Source organism: Thunnus maccoyii, chromosome 9 (assembly GCF_910596095.1).
Source record: "Thunnus maccoyii chromosome 9, fThuMac1.1, whole genome shotgun sequence".
Taxonomy (NCBI): domain Eukaryota; kingdom Metazoa; phylum Chordata; class Actinopteri; order Scombriformes; family Scombridae; genus Thunnus; species Thunnus maccoyii.
Window position 1 is genome coordinate 25,885,909 of NC_056541.1, and position 22,767 is coordinate 25,908,675.

Here is a 22,767-nt window from a genome sequence, read left to right on the forward strand (position 1 = left end):
TGTTTTGTTTTCTAAGAGTTATCACCCGCATTCTGCTTAAAGGAGAAGAGTTGAGAAGAAATCATTGAGGAACAGTGGAGTTAAAATTGCATCTATACCGCTCAGCTTGATAAATATTACTTTTTTTTTTTTGTTCTCCTTTAATTTTAAACTTTTCTCGGGGCCAAACTGCAGAGCCTGTGGCGAGCACATTTTGAACTGAGCAGCACGTGCAGCCGGTGATGGGTTTTTAGTGCTCTCTGCCTAATGTTCAGGACAGATTAGAAATGTTCGCCTGTGACAGATGCTGTCTAGATTTTCACTACCAGATCCACCCAGCTGCAAAACATCTGGTGGATTTCTACCTTTTCTCTGAAGTGCAGCCTATTAATGACACACTCACAATCATACATGCGCACACACACACACACACACACACACACACAAAACACATCCAGCGTGTTTGATTGAAACAGAGAAAAAGAATAACACTTGTGCAGCGTTTCCTTATGGTCAAGTCAAAATAAGAAATGTCTGATTATAATGATGTTTTATTGCCGCTGGCCCGTGTAGCCGCATTTTCTGCGTGTTTCCTTTGAAATGATTCGCTTCTTATTTATCATTTTTAGTTTCTATCAGACAACGCATGTAACGTCTGGATTAATGCCGGTTACAGGTACTGACCGATTCTACAGGTATGTCATCCCATGTCATGCCTCTTGCAATGAAAATAGACCCATTTAACTCCAGCTCAGTATCACAGCCAGTATATATATGTAGATGTATTTAGAATATCTTTCAATACTTCAGCCACAAAGTCTGCGAGCACATGCAATTTATTCAGCAGACACAGAATTTATGCATTCCACATGAGGAGCGGGTAGCGAAGGCCTTCGCTTGTTGTTAATGGCACACATCCTAAAATCATGCTCCTGGCCTCCTGTAGCCTCCACTTTTTTCTTTTTCTTTTTTTTTTTTTTTTTTTTTTGTCAGAGGAAACATTATTTTTGCGGAGACAAATCCACTGAATAACATGATCATCTGATGAAAGGAGCTGCAAATCTTGGCCGAGCTGAGACACTTTTGCTAATGATGAAAACAGTCACGCATGTAACAACAAACGTCAGGTTTCCCGCTGTGACGGCGACATACAATATCAATTGCTTACATGCACACGGGCCAAAGTTTTTCAAGTTTCTCAAAGGGCAAACCATTGTTTTGTTTCTGTGCGGCTCCTCCACTCAGCACCTCCGGGTCGGTTATTGGATGTTCCGTTTTGGAGAAAGATTTAAGATTCTTAAGGCGCTCATCAACAGTTAGAGAAAGTCACAAATGCACGCGGGTGTGTGTGTGTGTGTCTCATGGAGACATTTGGAGCCCAGGTTTTAATTTTGCTTGAAATTACCCTGCAGTAAGTTGTTCCTCATGTGTCTGAACAGCTTTGGCTCACATGCAGACTTGTTTGGCCATCGCCTGTGCGTGAAGTAAAACAGAAGGGAAGGAGAGATCCCCACATCACAGAATAAAAAGATTTTGTTATTGCTGGGTTTCATAATGCTTCATCTGTTGCCATCTGCGGTCCAACTTTGAGCAACTTTTTAAAAAATGTTTTGGAGATAATCCTTTGGAAAAAAAAAGAGAAAAATATTCATTGGACTTTCAAAACTCATTTCTTTATATTGTTATTGTATGACACGATTCAGAACAGACCTAATTTGATTTATATTTTAGATGTTATTACTTCACTTACTACAAAAACAAATTGTATTGAAAGAAGAACTCCAACTTGAATAGAAAACACTCCAAAATCACAGGAAAGCAATTATGGTAAGAGGAAAAATATGTTATTGTATTGTTTTGTCTTTTTTGGGATGAAAGTATTTAAAAACACCAAATGTATTAGCTATCAGAGTCATGGCAATAATATGATAATAATAACAAAATGTTAAAAGCATAGAATTAATGCAGTGTATTTAGGGAAAGTCTGAAATGAATGAAAAACATATTGTTTATGCCTGTTTATCCAAAAAAAATGTTTTTATTATTACCGTAAATTCAGGATTCTGTGAAAGTGGTTGTCATCTTGCTGATTTAGCATTTAAATGAAATTGTTTTGGATTTTTCAGCTGCACCAATATTATGTATCACAACTTCTACACAACTACATATATATATATATGATAACTTACATGGTTAATATTGTTTAAATGAACAAAAACTATAAGGTGATAATATAATATAAATATACCAGACAGTCTTTCTGCATTTTTTTCCTTTTATTATTCATATCAAAAAAGAGAGTAACAGAATAACTAAACAGGAAAATTAAACTATTAAATTATTGCAAATGTTTTACAAAATAGTCATCTAACATAGTATATTTGTCCTCTTATATATAAATACATAATTCATTTCAAGATATGGATTTGAACAGACCTCTATTAACTCAAATACTGAACAAATCCAGCATGTACCTCATTGAAAGTTTTACAAATAACAATGCGTAGTGTTAATGTGACTCGACAGGATAGTTTGATGTTTATTACATTTAATAAATATATTTACAGCACTAAGCAGCTACTCCAGTACCAGAAGTATAAGAGTGACTGTGTTTTACTGGAGCATTCTTCAGTCGTGGCGTTTCTAAGACCATATCGATGAGACGCAGGATAACTTGTACTGCCTGCTTTCGTCCAGCAGGTGATGATGTTGTAATTCAGATAAGTGTGTTGGGGGGGGGGGGGGGGTCTCGGATAACATCAACATACAATTGTGAAGTAATATGTGTTTAGACTGAGCCAGGGGGACCAGGTGCATAAATCTGACTGCATCCTGGATCAGTGTCATCAGATGAGCCGCTCTTTCACCGTTTCTGAAGAAATGAAGCCTTGTAGCTTAGAATGATCATACGTGGTGGTTTTCTACTGAAGTGAATAGATTTAACAGAATGTGTTATTGCCATCATTTATATTTCACAAGATTTTGATGAAATATTTCTTATTTCATTTGATCTTATTATTGTTGATAAAAGTCCTGCATTATGTCATTTTTTTCAGTCATACAACAACTAAACATTACTGTGATTTTAATTAAAAACTGGAGATGACAGTATTTCTCATGTTTTACATCAATCTATCCATCTGTCTATTACAGGGACTTGCTTTTACTTTTACTTTAACAAGTTAAAACAATCAAATGTGTTATGATCTTCAATTTAAAATCCTAGTTTAGGTGTATGGATTTATTTGTATTAGTAGTGATGTTTCTATTAGTAGTAGTAGTATGAAAATGAGCATAATATTATTGTTAGTGTTGCTTTATAGCCTGTCAGTGGTTGGGGACCAGGCTTTATTATCATATTAATTTAATTACAGTACAGTTTTGCTCCATGTTAACAAACAACACAAAACAGGTAAACAGTTATTTTTCAGACTCCTAGTACATTTCAAATTTGTCTGTCAGCTCGCTGTCACACAGGAGCCTGTCAGGCCATCTGTCAGGAACTCAATAAATTTGTCAGTGGAAGAAAAAGCTGAATCCAATAAATCATAACATAAACAAATCTAGCCATGAGTTGACAGTGCTGCATTATACTTTGGCTTAATCCTCCGGGAGTTGGGATTATCCTGCAGTATCATTCTTTTGGCTGTCTCAGTAAGATAAAAAGGGCCATGTGGTTCAGGCAGGATAAAAGCAGAAATATGTGAGTGGATGAGATGAAGTGGGATGAGACATAAATAACTTAACTTCTCTTGTTTAGGGAGATAAAAATGAAATATTAGTGTGTAAAATAACACCTTTAAAAATATACAAATTTTAAAGTGTCACATGAAGCCGGATTTGTGATTTGCGTAGTTTAAAAAAAAAAAAAAAAAAAAAAAAATCAAAACGAGTTGTTGAATTTAGTATTCAGGAGCCCTCATAGGCCTGCGGGGCCCTAAATCTCATCGGCTGTTTGTTATTACAACACTGTACTGCTTCTCTGCTTGCTCTCTGTGCAATCACACTATTACAATATGCATCGTTTAAGCTATGAAAGCAGCTACCAAAAAAAAAAAAATTTGCAGAAAAACATAAAGACTCAGCAAAGGACAGATTCAAAGTTGATTCGTCGCAATCTGCCGACGTGCAAACCTTCAATAAGCTTCACTGTTGATCCACGAGCGGCAAAGCGGTTCCGTTGACTCAGTCCCTGAAAACGCTTTCTTGCAGCCAGAGTCAGAGATTTTTTTTAGACAAAGCGTCCATATGAAGGGATGGTGTGCGGGTTTCAGGGGTATAAAAATATAAAAAAAAATCCCACCCAATTCCTTGTCTGTGTTCAAGATCAGAAATCGTGTGCTGCACAGTGTCTGTTTTTAAGATGCTCAAGTGCAACACAAATTAAGAGTGCCTGTATGTTTTTTTTTTCTTTCTTTCATTCTAGCTTTTTTTTTTTTTTTTTTAAAGCATCATGGAGAGCTTAGAAACACTCATTAAAAGATCAAAGTGAGTTCATTATCAAAGTCCTCTAGCCCTAGCATTTTAGGGAGCCATTATGCTCTCGCTTTGCCGAGTTTCTCCTTTGAGGATGTGAAGTTTTTCCCCTTTTTTCACTGAGGAAGTTTGTTTTGAAAATGATTATCGACGCGCTTTTGTTTTGTGCATGATTGAAATTGTTCAGTGTCCAGCTGATGCAAAGCTGTGGTGGTATCCTGCAATAATAACAATAATAATAGCTTAATAATAATGGCGCTTATTAGAGTACACATTATCAATTAAATATGTTATTGTTTTAGGTTGCAGATAGTTTCTTTTTTTTCTCAGGCGTTGCAGTCATCAGCCTCCGGGTCTGCACATGCAGAGCAGGCCTGACACTCAGCTGGAGCTGTGAGTTATTGTCTCGGCTGGAAAATGAATGCATCCTGCGTGGCTTCTAAACGGCTTGATGGAAATGTAATTAAAATTAGAATAATTATGTTTCTATCTGTATTTTAGTTTGATTTGAGGCATTTGTTTCGATGACTTTTAAATTCACCGAAATGTTTAAATAATGTAATTTATTTATTGCGTTTATTTATTTATGATCAGTTTTGTTCTATTCTTTGGCACTTTTCAATCTCTTCGGGAATCTGTCCGCATTAATGCGTAATGACGCATTAATGTTAATGCGTAGTGACGCATTAATGTAGATTAATTAATTATTATTCATTCAATAAAATTATTACATTATTAACAATTATAAGTTTCGATAGTAGGCCTCTTTGTTTTTTTATGCACTTTGCTCCAAACTTCAAATCTGCCGGTTTTGAATTTAAAACATGTTTTTTTAAATTTTTTTACAAATATGTAACTTTAAGAATCATAATTTCGCTTTTTTCTAAAATCATTTATTCTTCTCCTGCATTCAAAGTCCACATCATTATTTATTTTATTTTATTTTTTTCCTTGATATCCAGAGTGGTTACACTTCTGGTCAAACCTCTAATAGAAAGCACATCAGACATGCAGCCTGCATTAATGTGCGCTGCTGCTCAGTAAAGGTGCATTATAATGGTCTCTTACCTTTCCGTTGGATGCAACAGTTCTGGTCGCTTTAAAGTAAATTGCTTAACTTTAGGGACCAGAGCTTTCTGTACAGAACACCTGCTGCAACGTTTGTTTTTTTTTTTGTTTTTTTTTTTCTTAACAGAAAGTGAGGGAGGGCTTGTCAAGTAGAGGCTCATTAAAGCACCGCAGGCTAAAGTTGGCGGATTGATTTATTGAATGAATGTTTGATGTCCTCATTCGCACAAGTGACCTGCATGGCCGATAACCGGAGAATGGATGGATGGATGGAGGTGGGGGGAGGGGGGGTCGTGGAGGAGGACGGGGTAGGCTTCTACTTGCTTTATATGTTTGTTTGTGTTTTTTTTTTTTTCAAACGTATTGATTATATTGTATTGATTCTCAGCTCATAATGCCGCTCAGTGGTAAGATAATCCAATATAGTGCGAAGCAGAGGTAATTGACCCCATGCTGATAGAAGTGATGGAAATAAAGGGGGGGAAAGCTAAGCCGGGGGTGGATGACTTCATGACTGGCATGGACTCACTTGAACAGAGCCAGTGTAGCTCTGTGTCATTCACTGAAACATAGAAAGACTCCAATATTTATATTATATTTCCGTAAACATCTCTGTGATTGTTATATACTTCTAAAAATAGGTGAAAATACTATCATCCCCCCCTTCTATATCTGACTCTCCTGCATCTCTCAGATAAGCTCAGCTATTCTCGCAGTGAACGGCAGAGGGCAACGCCAACAATCTGCTCTCTGTTTCCCCAAACTGGGCTACAGGTCATCGCCTTGATGCTTCACAAAGGACATCAAAAACAACACGCAGCCAGGCCTTTGGACTGAAGGTAAACACTGCGCACACTGATTGCACATAATTGTAGAGAAACATTTTGACATTTGAATCGCTTGTTCCGTCATTTCATAAAGTTATTTTGTAATAAATTGTGTGAAATAAAGGATTTTTTTTCACTATAATTTCCAGAAACATTATTATTATTATTATCATTATTATATTATTATTATTGTTATTATTGAGGACCAGCGTTGGTTTCGATGTTACAGGTTCACCATCTCTTCTGAGCAGCATGTAGTTGTTGTTTTTTTTTTTTTTTTTTTTTTTTACAATTAAAATAAAGCACATAACAGATCTGAACATACAGCAACAATGTTTTTCTTAAACCACATCTTATCTGTTATATGTATCCACTCTTTTTTTTTCCTTGCCTGGGCCTGTAGCTTCTTCTCCTTCTTCTTCTTCTTCTTCTTTTTTTTAAGAAGTTGATAACAATCAGCCTCTCATGCAGCGTGACATGGGAAGCAGCGCGCAATCTCATTAGCAACCCTGTAATTTCAGACAGGCCTCAGTGAAATATTCCTCAACACCTGCATGCAAATGTCTCCACTTTGACACACACGTTGATAAAAAGACAAAACATTATACTGATCCTTCCTGAATATTATTAGCTTACAGAACTCTCAACGCCCAGAATGATGCTTATTTAGATGCTATGATTTTTTTTAAGTATTGTATATAAAGTGTAGGTTGGTTCGACTCTACACGGGAGCTCATTCTCTCAAATGTAATCAGTTGTTGAATAGAATAGATACCTAAAGAAATACTTATCAATCTTATTATTATTGGTGTTTTTTTGTTTTTTTTTTTCTCCCCTGACCGAAAGATGGACAGCCATGGCTCGCAGTGGCCGCCTCAGAGCCGGACAGGCCGCTGTTATCACCGCTGATCGCCAGGTGCATCAGCTACTTCCACTGGAAACAATGCACAAAAGAGCAAAGAAACATGTGATGCTCCAAGACACACACAGAGCCTATCTGTGTTTTTCATTATGCAGAGAAATATAACAATTCCTGATAAATGTAGAAGGTTTTTTTTCTCGCTTTAATATTTTTAAGGTGAATTTCTGCTAAATAAAGAAAATAAATGTATCATTTTCTCAGAGGGCGCATGTTTTGTAGACCCTGGTAATAATTCAATTATGAGGTAATTACAAAATTATTATTATTATTGTTGTGGTTTTTATTATATCGCCCTATTGTTTTGCATCGCCTCGGTGTCAAACTGTGTAAAATATCATTTTTTTCTGCAGTCTTCTTTGCCTCTGCGTGTGTGTTGTTATTGGACTGTGTGGAGCGCACTGTACTCTGCTCCAATAGCATCCCAATGGCAGTGAATGAGGAATGAAAAAAAAAGTGCAGCCATGCATGCAGGAGTGGGAGGATCCACTCGCTTCAATCTCGATCTCAGACTTTTGCAGCGACAGGGGCACAACCAAGCAACCGTCTCTGTACTTCCAAGAGTTACTGCCGGGACATCTACGCTCTACCTTATCTTTGGATTTGTTGTCAAGCTTTTTCTTCCTCATTTTTTCCCCCCCTTCATCAGTGACAAAAGCAGTTATTTCTCGCCTTGAAGAATTTTTTTTTTCCCGGCTTCTTTCTTCCCGTCGGCTTGAGGACGAGAAGATCAAGCTTCCTCAGTCGTGATAATAACAGGTGACTGTTCAGAGAGTTTTCCACGTCTGTTGTTTGCTTTCTGTCTCTTCTTCGCTTCTCTTGACACATCAGGGATTTGAGTAGCCGCCTTAGACTGCTTATACCTCCTTACTATTGTGAGCATCAGAGGCGAGTCTTTTGTACTTCTGTTAAGTTCATTTTCTTTTTTTTTTTCCTCCTCCAAGCTGCAGGCTGTGTCACACGGAACTCAAAACGGTTTCAGCAGGTTTCTCGTCTGCGGCTCTTCCTCCAGACAGCTTTTTTTTTTTTTTTTTTTTTTTTTGCTTGTTGTTGTGCCCACATTCGGGATTTTTTCTTGTCCAGTCTGATCCGTGTTCTTATGGATATTGCAACAGGTCTGGTGTCACTGGAGCGCCTCTCCGCGGGAGAACAGTCCGAGACGTGCATCATGCTGGACGGCATAAAAATTGAAGATCATCCCCTGCGATCGGGACAAGCCACGCTCGGAATCATGCTCGGTGAGTTTTCTTCTTCCTCCACCTTTAGTGAAACCTCTGCAAGTCACTCTGAACTGCGAGCTGCAAGTCAAACACCAGACTGTTATTTATGTCTGGATGCCACTGCTTTATGCCCGCTGCTCTTTAGTTTCCTGACACGTTTCTCACCTTTTTTTACAATGCAAAACCGACTAAAAGCTCATATTTACGCATGCAAACGGTTAAAACAGCAAAGCTAATAATGGCAAGTGTGGTTTTATCCTCGTATAACTGTCAAAGAAACGCATCCTGAGTGATCCATGCATCTAAAAGGTTGGGTGAGCGATGTAATGAGCTGGTCTTATTGGATAGAAAATATCAAATCCAACCATTTAAAGCTGCTTTTTTAAATTGAGTCTAATATCACACACCTGAATGAATCTCTATGAAGAGCCTGTTAAGGCCTGTAACGCTTCGCAGCATTTTATCAGACATTGCAGCCCCGTGATTCAGGCCCTGTCTCGCTTTTCCTGGCGGGCCCTGTAAATACAACTCCTCTGCTGCTATTTTTTTTTTTCTTTTTTTTTTCTAGGGACTGAATGTCATCATCCATCCGTGTGTGAAGGATGCCAGCGTCCCATCTCCGACCGCTTCTTGATGAGAGTCAACGATTCCTCATGGCATGAGGAGTGTTTGCAGTGCACCGTGTGTCAACAGCCTCTCACCACCAGCTGTTACTTCAGAGAAAGGAAACTTTACTGCAAACACGACTACCAACAGTAAGCACAATTCAGAGAAGGGGGGACTCCCTTTTTTTTTTTTTTTCCTTTTGCATTTCTTAAGATGCTTTGGTTGATGTGTGCAGTGGTTCAAAAAGACACTGTGATGGCTTTGGCTGGCCTGTAGGCCTTTGTGTATGTCTCACTCACTGTGTTTAAAAAAAATACCGTCTGAGCAAGTCATCCAGCTAGTGTGAAGCCGTGTTTAAATTTGATAGAATTTATTCAAGTTTGTTTAAAAAAAAAAAAAAATGGAGACATGACACAAATGAACCTGTTGTCATGGATTTATTCCGCCGTATTCAAGATTGACATGTCTCTTGGAAAAGGGGAAAAAAAAAAGTGCAAGAGGAAGAAGCGTAATTAAATTAGATAATTTCACTTCAACATATTTGATTTATGAATCTGGAATATGGAAATGTTTGCAGAGCGCGCGCGCACTGGCTGGAGGACGCACGCACGCACGTATTAGTGGTCATATATATTCTTGTCATACGCTTTGGCTTTATTATTGTCACAGTGGCCCACGGTATTTCCACATTTGTCTCTTCAGGACGATTGCGTTTATCACGAAAAGCTGCGATCCCACTCAGGCCCGAGAATGTGCAGGCGGAGAGTCTCGGTTTTTTATTCCGCTGTATGTCACTTATTTCCTGGTTACATCACGAGGCCTTCCCCTACCTTTCAAAACATGAAAAACATTTTTTTTCTATAGATTTCCATTCAGACTGTGAACCCACAGCGCAGTTTACATTTACTTTCCGATCAGGCTTATTTTATAAATCTACCGCCTCATCAGGGTTTTATAAGTTTTATTTATCTGGACGTTGCATTTTTTATTTTAGTTTTTGGATGATTTCATTTTTTATTTTATTTAGTTGTATTTTATTTTATTTAGTTGTATTGGATATGATGGGTTTTTTAGCATTCGGCATATGCGACATGACAAGCATTTAACAGTTGAATGAAAAACATCTACATTTCTGCCTCTATAGGGAGTTTGTCTACCTGCGAGGCTCAACACGTTATTGTGGATTTAGAAAGAAAAAAATAATTCCAACTTGCACATGCAACTCAAGAACACACACACATAGCCACAAACACACACACACTCACACACACACACACATACACACACACACACACACACACACAAACAGGTTTTAATGGCATTAATTTATTCATTGAAGTGGAAGTTTCACAGTTTGAAAACATTTAAATCTTTTTTTTTTTTTTTTTTTTTGGAAGTTATTTGGACTTTAATTGAGTTAAAGCAGCAGAACAATGTAGTTAAATACAAATTGGTAATTTGATCATTTGTCCTGCAGAATTTACAGCAACAAAATAAAAATAAAAAATAAATAAAAATATATGAATTCTACTAACAATAATAATTTCACTCATTATAAATAAACAAGAATATTGTAGGATTTTTTTTATAGTAAATAAAGGCAATAACTAAATGAAATAAAACTTTAAATTGCAAATTAAACTTATTTTGGGAAGCATTTTAAATCCATTATAAATTACAGTTATATTTTCCCAGAGTAAAAAAAAAAAACATCATTACATCCATTAACTACAGAGTAAGATAAATGAGTAAATTGAGTTAGTAGATTATCACATAAAAGCAGCAGAGATGGCAGATATAGTGAGGCAAATATTGAGGAAGTAACAGTGCTGAGGGTTGCTGTTTTGGCCTGTGAGGACCCTGGGGTGCCCTGTGTTTCTCATCGCATGAGCGCTTTTCATGCTTGTCACTGAATTTTCAGCTTTTTGTGTTGGGCCTTTTTAACAATTCTACTTCGATTACCGGGACATTATGGCTCTCTGCTAGATACCTCGCCGGCAACAAAGAGTTACATCTATTGCCATGTGTGCCATTCATCCAGCTTTGTGACAGGAGTGTAGTCCGGCTGATAACAATGGAAAATTCATAGCAGTAACTATGGGATACCGGAGTCACGGCGTCACGGCTCAGAGGTGGCTGGAAGCTGAGACGGTCCGGCCAGAGAAGAAGGATCTCTTTCTCATGCCTGTTTTTTACCACAGTTCACTTGTAGTTTTCTATTTGTTTTGTGTGTGTAAAGAATGAAGACAGAGATAAACATACAGAGACAGACGGGGTCTATTTTGCTTCCAAATAATATTCTTTCCTGACATTTGGCTGATATGCCTTTGTAGAGCTATATTTGGTATATAACTGACCGTTTCCCTCTATACTTTGCTACCTTTGGTATTTTAAATGCTGTGAGCTTGTGTGGCACGTCCGATCGTTCCAGCCAAACACAACAACCCGCTGGGCGCCGTCCTGCTCTCACACACTGTTATTCATCACATCTTTTAATTCTTCACCTTCCGTCTCCCACTTTTTTTTTTTTTTTTTTTTTTTTTTTTTTTACCCCTCCTTCCTTAAAAACTAGCTGGAGGGTCCCTCCATCACACAGACAGAAGTATCCCTTTTTTTCTGTTTATTTCATTTGCATTGATGGGATACTTAAAGATGTAATTGGCACGTTTTTGACTTTTATGACACCCATTTAAGATGCATTTGTCAGCCCACAAACTGCTTTGGGCTGCGAAGAGAGCTCCTAGCCTTACAGAGGTCTACGTGCCTAATTACATTCCTACAGCAACTGATTCATGCCCCGTAATCAGCTCTCACTGGCTATAATAAATCAAGGAATTGGCAAGCAGTCTTTTTTCACACCTTTGGAACAGGTTTAAGTGCAGACGGGGGAAAACAATTGTGTACCGTGTTATTAAAACTCCCACCAACACAGTTCAGCCCATCTTGCTCCATATGGTGCAATTATATAGTAACAAGATTGGATTTTATTAGCCTTTATCCCATATGTTTTCCTCTTTTTATGTCATGCAGCTGACCCATGTTTATCGTCCTTGTCTGGATATGAATATAGAGCAATTGGTATTTATGTGAACAAGAAATAGTTTCGATGGCTTTCATTTTCCTGCAAGATTTAGGAAAAAAAAAAAACACACAGATGTACAGGTCAGACGTCAGATATATTTTCCAAATAGGAAAATAAATGTAAATATGTTTTTTGGAAGAGGAGAAATGACATGAATATAGCGCTGCCTTTTGCGAAAATGTTTTTAGAGCCAGTTTGATAAAAAATGAAGGCAAACAGGCAGAGCAGTCAGTTGGACAGGAGCCGTAGCCGTAGAGGAGGAACAAGCTTGAACGAGACGGGCGGTATGTAAAAGGTAGAGTGGAATTACACCACCCCGAGAGAGTTTGTTGTGCCCTGGTGTTTGGAGGTCAATTATACATCATTAGAAAGAAGGCGATCTTTTCCCCCAGAGGGACCTTTCCTCTAACCAAGCAGATGCTTTGAAAGGAGCCATGTAATAAGGCTATCACTTGGCCGAAGTGTTGGACAACACCCCTGTAATGGACTGCCTTGTTAGAAACTGCCATGGGCTCCATCTACAAACATAACATTAACTTACTATATTATGCAGCATGCAGCTTTAAATCTTGCATTCCAGAGTGGATTTCTTCTACACTTTATAAAGCTTTACCGTTTAGTAAAATGTTATTTTACAATATTTTGTTTGTAACTTATCCAAATACATCAGCATGCAGATTTTTTTTCCCCCAAATTTTGTAATTCAGCATGTTGTAAGCAATATGAAATTCAGGTCACGGTAGTGTGAGTAGTAGAAAAACACAGCGAGCGGTGATGAAGCCATAAAAGCGGAGCTCCCAGAACCTGTCTCACCTCCCATGTACGCCGGGCGATCCCCCGGTGTGCTGAGAGGTGCTTTTTAGAACTGTTTGGAGTGCCCTCCTGTGAAATTGTTGTTTTTTAATTAGCTGTGCTTGGGACGCTGCAGCAGTGTGCCGGATAGATGCTGACGGCTGGGTTTCTGTGTTAGCACACCGTGTGTGTGTATGTGTGTGTGTGTGTATGTGTGTGTGTGTTTTACTCACTCTAGGACACTCCCAAGTGGCCTGGCACTTTGTGAACACTCATACACACCAAAAAAAAAAACAAATACATAAATAAAAATGGATGTGCTTTGTGTTGTCAACCCAGCCGGGTAGGTTTGTAGTTAATTAAAGACTGTCCTCGCGCCTGCTAAAGTATTTCAGAAAAATAACCAAGCAGCTCTGTAGGCTGATCTGAGGGTGTACCTTCCTCTGTGGAAGACTTTCTAACTTTCAGCTATAGTATAGCATAGCTTATAGCTTTTTAATATATATATAATTCTCCCCTAAAAAGGATAAAAATGTGTCTTTAGCCACCGCTCTTGGGTAAATAAAAGAGGACCACTATAGAGAGACAAATCTAATGTTAGAAACACTAAGCCGGATAATATTGCTTCAGCTTGCTGGGATTTTTAGTGCTCGGCAAGGAGCTAGCTGAAGCTGGCCTCGTTCCTCTGTAAGGAAGTATTGGGTTTTATGTCAACATGGCTCGGCCTGTCCCAGCAGCATACTAGGATGCATCATCTGTCATCTCATGGTTTGCTAACTGTTCCCCCCCAACACCTCTAGACCCATTAAAAGACCTGTTGGAGTGGTATTTATTTGCATCACTAGCTCCATCTTCCAACTCTCTGTTTTTGCTCTTTCCGGTTCCCACATAGAGCTTCTTTGAGTGATAAATATTTGATTTAAGCGTATTGTTTTACATGAACTCTGGTATGTATATGAATAGCGCTGTCACAAATTTGATACCAGCTACATCCATAAAAGATCCAGTCTGCTATCTCATTTTGTTGCAATACTGTCCGTAAATCTTCAGTGAAAGCAGTTAGGTTATTAAATCAGGTGATTTCATTAAGGTTTATTTTTGTAAAGGCATTTCCGCTGTATGTTTGTGTGTTTAAGTGGGTGTGGAGTGTGTGTGTGTGTGTGTGTGGGTGGGTGGGGGGTGGGGGCTATAAGCATAGTAGTGTGTGTAGCAGCAGTTGGAACACAAAGCACTTTGCAGGACGCTATGGGAAGCCACAGAGGCTCAGCCACGGTAATGCCCATCACCACTTTAGAGGCCAGACTGGTGGCGAGGGATGTGGAAAGAGGTCTCTGTGGCTTTGTGTGGGGGAGCTGTAGTGCAGGGGAGGAGAAGGATCTGCAGAGGGATCTGCCTGGTGTGCTCACATTACACTGGATGATAGCAGAGGGGTGCAGAGGAACTCAAGCATGCAATTTGTTGGTAGCCACAATTTAACCTCATCTCCTAAAGCCGGCTGTTAGGCAGCCAGTGGGACATGTCAGTCAATCGGCAATGCTAATCAGTGACGGTGGAGAGAAAGCCTTCGGCTCGGCAACGCAGTGATTTTCATTACTGGCTCCAAGTCCTCGGGCCTTCAGGTTTATTTTCACAGCATGACAACTCTTCATAACAAAAAGGAAGGCAACCACAAACCATTAAATGCAATTTACAAATTAGATTTTGGCTAAATCTGTGAAATACTGTAATAGGCTTCTTAAAGTAGCCAGCAGAGAAATATACACACTCAGCAAATGTTTTCAATTTCAATTTGCCAGATTTACATGTTTAAATCAGGAGAATGAACATTTTTTTAGTGGCTTGATTTTTTTGCTGCACTGAAATTATTTATTCCAAACTCTATTTACGGGTCGTCGGTGAAAGTCGGACTTTTACCAAATAATTTCTGCACATTTACAGCATTTCTAATTACATTTCAGATGCATTTGTCTCGCTTTGCTCCCGTTAAACTGCGTTGGTTTGGAAATAGCCCACACTTGTTTCTTCAGGCAGCCTGGTCGAACGTGCTTGAGAAATTGAGACATGGCCTCTGCTGCTGGCTCACAGTATCGCTGCTGGCCCCAACTGTGTATATGTGATCCCACTCTGGAATGTTTTTCCAACACGTAGGCTTTTCACAGATACACTAGAGAGGACTGGCATCATAGTGGCAAGTGCTGCATTCAGACTGTTGTGTGCCCAAGGCTTACTCTCACACTCACGTCACACATTCTAGCTCTACACGAGAATGGGCAGAGCAGTGAGTTTGTCTACATACACCCCAGGTTTTTTGAGGGTGTGGGCGCATGTGTGTGTGTGTGTGTGTGTGTGTACACTTGCTTCCTCTCTCTTCTCCTTTCTTTGTTTCTAATCTAAGATCTCTTCTGTTGCCTCACGATAACTTTCTGTATTTTAAAGATACATTTCAGCACATCTTTGCTCGTCTTTGTTGCTGCATGTCAAATCTGATTTTCAGCAGTATAGATGTTTGTACAGATGCGACAAAACACATTTCTTTGTCTTGTTTTTCCTTTTTTTTTTTTTTACCCCTTTTAATCTTCATCAAATGAGATTAGCCCCCAAATACCGGTATTCCTGCCCAAAGTGACTGACAGAGATTTGCACTTTTATCATTAAGTGTGACACTAAGCTGGTCGGAGCTTTGTCTTGAATGGAGGGTCTGACGGAAACGGGGGCTCCTAATCCTTTTATTTGTGTCAGGCCCAGAAAGAGGGAAGAATGGGGCCGGGTGGGATGGGGCTGCAGAATGCCACGGCCCTTAGTCCCCTCCAGACCCAGCCTCCACAGCCAAGTGAGCATGAGACTCATCTTATGTGGTCTATGCACTCGAGCGGACGCATATACACTCACGCAAGCACATACACACACACACACACGTTAGCGCGTTTGTGCATCCGCGGTGCAGTATGTTCAAATGTTTGCACGAGCACATGCACACAAACATAAATACACCGTCTTAAATACAAATGCACATGTTTGCAAACACAAACACACGAGCGCAGTCGTTTTAGAGTTTGTACCTGCTCATAACAGATCATTTGCCTGTCTATGAGAGCACGGATTGCAATAGCAGGAGGTTCAGTCTAGGATGAGATTAATAAAGTTTGCCGGTTCCCTGGTCGAGGTCCAACGCTGGCTTTTGTCTGCAGCTCACATCGGGTTGTGGGGCTTCAGCTCCTTTGTGTGTGCACCCTTGTGGTAATCCATCTCCAGCGGGAGTCCCCTGGGGCACTTTATTTACTCATTCAACTGTTTGGAAGTCTGTTAGACTGCAGATCAGATGCAGTGAGACCAATGTGATTACTTTAACCAGCACTGCAGATTCCTGCCCAGCATCTCCTCTCACCCTGAGCTGGTGTGCTCTGCAGGTGGGAGGGAAGGTCCACACCGGCTCATCCTTCTCTGTCTATCCTGTTTACTAGCCTGGTTTTAGGGGCCTGTCCAATATTCTTGCAGCCTGTTATGAGAATTCTGCATTAGGTAGCGAAGCTCATGCGCCCACACGCTGTAGAGCTGATTATTTTATACAAGTTGCATTTCCAAAACCGGTGGCTGCATGTGTCAGGTCTCTTTCTCAGTAGATCATAATTCAGCACCACAGCAAGTGTTGTGTCACAGTGTTAAAACTAACATCTATGTTTTATTGCAAACAATGAGATGCATTCGGTTATCCATCCATCAACATAAACCCAGAGCTATGTATTTGGGGCTAATCCCTGTGTTAAACCACTGCAGTCTGTCAGGCTCTCTGAATTTACTCTCCGTCTCTCCTGCTGGTGTGACAGGGGAATATGGTTGAAATCAGCTGCCAGGACCAGCATCTAGCTCAAGAGCTCCCTAAAACTCACTGTTTAGAACCAGCTGCTGATTGGTGATGGCTGCCTTGGCAAGAAAAATAACCCCGTATGAAAACAGTGCAGATTGGGTTTCTATGAGTCTGACTCACTCCCGTCCTCTCTGACCGGCCCCCCCACGGCAAGCCAGCATGATTTGTGCATGGGGTCCCGTGACCCATGGAAGCTTCAAAAAGCAGCGAGGGGAAATATTTGGATGATCCTGATGGGGGAGTGGAGACGTGGGAGGGGAGGCAGAGATGATGATGGGGGGGCTTGGTAAGAGCAGGGCTAACCAGTGTAAGGCAAGGCAGATGTGGAGAATCTGCAGTGCAGCCGTGATGACAGGGTAGTGTGTGTGTGTGTGTGTGTGTGTGTGTGTGTGTGTGTGGGTAGAGTGCAGAGAGGATGACATCCTGAACGCCCTCCACTCAGGCACCACAGTATTCCTTAGGAGAACTGCAACACCACGCCGCTACATTCTGCATAAAAAGGTGGCACACAGTAAAGGTAACTGTGCACCGGGGGGGGGTTGGAAAGAGTTGAAATAGTAGAGGCATTTTATCATCAGGTACCATGCCATGATACTGATCGTCTGTACCCCACCCCCCTGCTGTACGCCCCAATCCTTTCTCCTCTCCCTTTACCTTTCCTCTGCCGGCTGGATATTAATATTTCCCTGAAAGCTGCTACAATACGTCTTCTTGGGAAATTCCACGACTCCTGAACGCTGCAAAATGATCTGGTGTCTCTGAAAGGGATGGATAAGGGGATAAAACATAAAGATTTTTCAAAGTGTTTTTTTGCGTATATGTGATTTTATAGTGCTCTCTGGATGGAGATTTCTATTCGGTTGCCTTGATAAGAAAAATGTGTTGCTGCAGGTGAGGGCTGAGTTGTTTGCACTATTCATCTAAATTTTCTCCTCTGGCCTATAGTTATTGTTTGATTCAACCTCATGGCCTCATAGCAACATTATTTATGCACAGAATCCGCCTCTGGGGCCAGTTCAGTGGAGACCCCATAGAACAGAAATAGCTGCAGTAGGCTGAGGCTTGATGCAAACTCAAACTCAGCACTTAAAAAAAAAAAAAAAAAAAAAAAAAAAGCAAAGCTGTAGTCTGAGGCCGCCCCAATCAGTCTTTGGCCTCTATGCTTGTCACTGCCTCCTCCTGAGAATGGGTGGGTTGCGTGGGCCCACTGACCCCCCTGGGTGTCTGTCTGCCTCACGTTTGGCCCTGCAGGCCCAACCACACAGGGGAGTGCCGTCCCAGCCCCGGGCCGGAGTAGTGCTCTGAAACCAGAGCTCCGACGTTGTGTTGTGATCCCAGCTGGAGAGACAGCTCTGGCTCTGAGCGGAGCCCTCTCGCAGCGTGCAGCCGGGGTCACCAGTGGCCTCTCAACCTTCATCACTCTGCTGTGCTTCTGCATAGCACCGACAAGGACTACATTATTTATTGACTCGCAGTCGAATGGTTCCAATGCTCTGTCTCGCAACAAATATCAGAGAGCTGAAGTTTTGATGAGGTCATGTTATCAATTACATGTAGCTTGAGAGGTTAAACTACCCAAAGTGTCATTGCTGTCTTCGCTCTTTTCTAGATGAATGTTTCACATGACTTTTAATGTCAGTAATGACACACTGGCAGTAAAAAATACAATGAGGCCTTCATCTGTTATGTCTGTGTTTGACGGTTTCACCCTCAAACTTGAGTCTGTAAAGTAACCAGAAAATCTGGTCTTAGGAAAAATGCCACTGTAAGTGTTTGTGGCGTGAACGTGTCTTCATGTCTGTGTTTTTGCAGTTTAATACCTAACCATGTTTATCTCATGGCATCTTATGGGTTCCAGCTTTTACTTTGCGTTTAATCGTGTTTTGTGCATTCCTGTGTGAACTGGCTCGCATGTGTGTAGCCGTATGTGTGTCAGCTTATGTGTGTATGTGTGTGTGTGTGTGTGTAGTGGGTCTGTCACTCGGCCAGGCATTGGACATGCTGTTGGCAGGCGACACAGTCTGTGGATTCTCCTCTTGGTCGTGCTGCTCTGGAGGCAGAAAGCGGTGCGTGCCACCCAAACCACCAGCCACCCCCGCCTCCCACTCTCTCTCTCTCTCTCTCTCTCTCTCTCTCTCTCTCTCTCTCTCTCTCTCTCATCAGCCGACCGGCCCTCTCCCTGCTCTCCTTGCTCTCCTTTCCTGGGCCCCAGAGCCTGGGCTGTGGCCTGTGGATGAGTGCTACATCCTGGCTGTCAGCACAGGGGTTAGCTGGGGATTGGCCTGTGGTGGAAGCGCAGTATCAGGGCCTGTCTGTCAGCTCCTCGTTCCACTTCCTCCCGCCCCTCGGCACAGGCTGCAGTCAGTGGCACAAACATACGCCGAGTCTTGCCGGAAAGCGGAGCTGTGACTGACTCAGATCTGCGGCTTGAAAATGAAAGGATCACCCTCAGAATAGGCATATTCATAGCCATGCCAATGAAAAGGGGCCGTTTAAAGCCTGTTAGTGCTCGGGTGTTGTGTTTTTAAACAGACCGCGAAAGCTTTGACAGATGGTTTACGATTTCGCCCCGGTATTTCATTTCAGGTACTTTTAACTGTTGCTCTCTGACTTCCGAGGAACGACAATTCACCCGCAGCGTGTATTTGCATACAGTTACATCTCCCTTGCATCCATTTTTTTTTTCTGGCAAAACCCATTCTCATTTATCAGATTGATAAATGTTTCCAAAATGTCACTCAAAGTACTTCATAAATCTCGCGGCTCATACTATATTTTCAGCCAACATATAGGATTTTGTGCGTACACATGGAGCAATACCTTCGCTCTGCGGATCACATTATCTCATACACACACACACACACAGGTACATACATGCTTACACATGGACACACATCTGCACTGCACATGGCCACAGACAGGCCTACACATGTCGGAGGATTTGCGACTATAATCAGATTAATTGGTCCATCTCTCCTTGGAAACATAGCTTTCAGCTGGATGCTGCTTACACTATCCAGAAGCCAGGCAGCAGGCGCAAAGGTCAGCAGGGTCACAGCACGCTCTCTGGCATCAGCATCTCTTTATGGCGAACATGTTCAAAAAATTACTACAGCACTTACAGCCCGGTTCTGTCTGACAGAGGAGGAATTTCTATCTATTCCCGTTGAGAGTTCTGACTCATTTAAGCTACACTCTCTTTTAGTTAAATTTGACACAGAGAAACATTTTTTTTTCACAAGGTAAACATGAAAGTTGGTGTTGCTTGGCAGAAGCCTCGGCCTCTTCAAAGACAGTGGCAAAACTCGCTTGGCCTTTGCTACGAATATCATAAGTACATTAACCATAATCCTTATTAACATTCTCCGAGCTGCATGCAGGTTCAGTGCCTCAGTGCGCGGCGTATGTTTTTCTTTTTGCCCACAAGTATGTCTATGTGAGGGACTATCTACACACATGCTGCCATTCATGATTTTATTATAGGCTTTAGCCTCACCACAACTTATACATAGGAATGAGCAATGCTCACTGTTTCTCCTTCTCCTTTTCAAATGGTGTAATCTCCTAATAACCACATTTACTTCTGTTTGCATATATTTTAGCAATCATTATGTCTTGAGGGCAACTAAAAGGTCGTCATTACTGGCAGTAAACGGTGGGAAGAGTCATGTCATGTTGCTGTAAGGGGCAGAAATATGATATATATGTACACAAGTATAGGATATATATGTACACAAGTACAAGGAGCGACTTCCTCTTCAAAATAATGGTACATGACTGGTTGGATGAATATTCTTTAGTGCCATTTTTTAAAATCCAAATTCAAATATCATTGTGTTGTGGTTTACCAAACTTCAGATAGTATTAGGTAAGCTGTCGATCACAAAAACACCAAATTGACCTTCACTTATTTTCACATGATTGTCCATATTTTCTGTCTGCCTGCACTTCCTTATGTGGTAAATCCCGCTCTGCTGGCACTCGGTCGGAGCGAAACAACCCATAAAAACATATTTGCAAATACCGTTTGACCCGGCTCTGTTTTTTTCACACATTCTGGCTCTAATAAGCTCTGACACACCCTAAACAACCATCCTCTCAAAAAGTATATCTAGTGTGGAGCGGCGGTTTGGTGTCCAGGGGAAGCCTGTGGTTCTGGAGCCAGAGTAGGAGTCGTGCCCTGCCGTCCCACAGAGATGACAGGAAGATAAGAAAGAGAGGTGGCCTCTCCGCACAAAAACATCCCACCAGGAACTAACCTAACCTGGGGGAAGAGATGGAGGCCTTCAGGACTCGTGTCAAAATCTATCCTCGCTGGAAGAAAACACACAGGAGAAAAAAAACAACATTTATTTCTACATCACAATGAGTCCTTGAACGAAGTCGACTATGGAACGCTAGTCATCCAGTAGCCGTCACGATCCGCTGTAAGATGTTCTCGCTGTATCACAAATATTTATATCAAGTTTATACTACAACAGCATGCCTCTGTATGTCACAACTTTGGCTTTGTGACATGGCTCCTCTTAACCAACAGCCACAGAAATAAAGAGTAAGGGGTGGGGGGGGTGGTGGGGAGTTGGGGGGGGGGGACTAAGTACAAACGGCAGACTCTTGGCAGACACAGCCCCAGCAGTTATAACTTTGAAAACCGCTTATAGTTTGCAATATTTGAGAAGGCGAAGTGAAAAGGTAGCCATTTCTCCCAGACGATGCGTAATGAGGGAACTGTAAGGAAGGAGAAACAGCGAGCGGTTTCTGGAAGCGGCACTAACACACGGATCAGCAGCATTAAAAGAGATTTACACCCCCAGCTCTTAAACAGTTTTCTTTTGCTCAATGGTTCCTCTTTTACAGATATTTCAAGGAAGTAATAAACTGCACTGACAAGCGTTCGAGTGGCTTTGAAACATCCCTCATGGGCAACGGAGCTCCATCGCTCTTATCTCAGTGCCTTAGCTCTGCGTCATTATTTCTGTAGAAGTCAGCCTTTTTCTCTCCGTTAACGGCATTTGGCCCTCGCCTGGATATTATGATCAGCTTGTTGTTGTTGTTTATATCAAAGAGATGTTGCGTAACTAACTATAATACATCAAGCATTACACTCTTCCCCAAGGGCAAGTCAGTTCAGCCTTTATCTAGTTGTGAGTGGTGCTGTTGCTGTGTGGTTTAGACTTTCAGACTGTTTTTCCTGATGGTTAAGTTCTTTTGAAGCTGTCTGCATGGTCCAGAATGAGGCCCTGCACAGTGTAAGATGTCATACTCCCACTGTGCTGACCAACATGCTCTGTGGGCCTTGATGTGCCCATAACATTTAATGGTGCTTTGGCAAATGCTAATGGAAACTCTTACTTTGCCTAGCAATCACATTTCATTCCCTTCTTTCTAGTTGCTGGATTTTTTTTTTTTTTTTTTATCTTTTTATTTACCATAATTATTAGTTTGCGTCTTTGATATACCCAAGTATGAACTCATGGCTGAGAGAAAGAGTGGAAAGAATATGCATTATCTGCTAATTATTAAGATTAAGGGTGGGATAAATAAACCAGAACAAAAGGGAACATTTGTCTTGAGTAAGGCACGGTTCCCTGCGTTATGCTACCCCACAGCATGGATGTTTGTAGTCTCGCTGGGATAACAGAACATCACAGAGTGTCCCTTCGGATTTGGAGCCGGGACCGGGGTTGGCGAGGTACTGAGGAAGAGAGAGAGGGGCAGGTCATGCTGTGGCACGTTCGTGTCTCAGTGTGGGATGAGGAAACATCTCGACCTCGAGCAGGTTCAAGAAGAAACAGCCTGCTTCTGATTAGTCACTCTGATTCGCAGTGATAAACAATTCCTGTGGTCTCCTGCTCACAGAAACATCACTGGCAATGATTGCATATTCACGGGTGGTTTGTGTGTTCGCATGTGTGCTCAGACATGCAGGGTTC

General features: G+C 41.2%; 1 protein-coding gene across 15 annotated transcripts in view; it reads left to right on the forward strand.

The window, feature by feature from the left end:
- lmx1bb (LIM homeobox transcription factor 1, beta b) overlaps positions 1 to 22,767 on the forward strand; it is a 60,138-nt gene that overhangs the window by 6,565 nt on the left and 30,806 nt on the right. For 9 of the 15 annotated variants that reach the window (XM_042420945.1, XM_042420943.1, XM_042420941.1 and 6 more), the window contains 3 exons: positions 6,218 to 6,362; positions 8,385 to 8,507; positions 9,058 to 9,244. In XM_042420945.1, the coding sequence (XP_042276879.1) occupies positions 8,438 to 8,507; positions 9,058 to 9,244 (257 nt within the window). In that variant the 5' untranslated portion in view covers positions 6,218 to 6,362; positions 8,385 to 8,437. Of the gene's footprint in view, positions 1 to 4,785; positions 4,915 to 6,217; positions 6,363 to 7,622; positions 8,029 to 8,368; positions 8,508 to 9,057; positions 9,245 to 22,767 lie in introns of those variants that run through there. The other 6 variants (XM_042420944.1, XM_042420953.1, XM_042420942.1 and 3 more) reach the window with 5 other exon arrangements.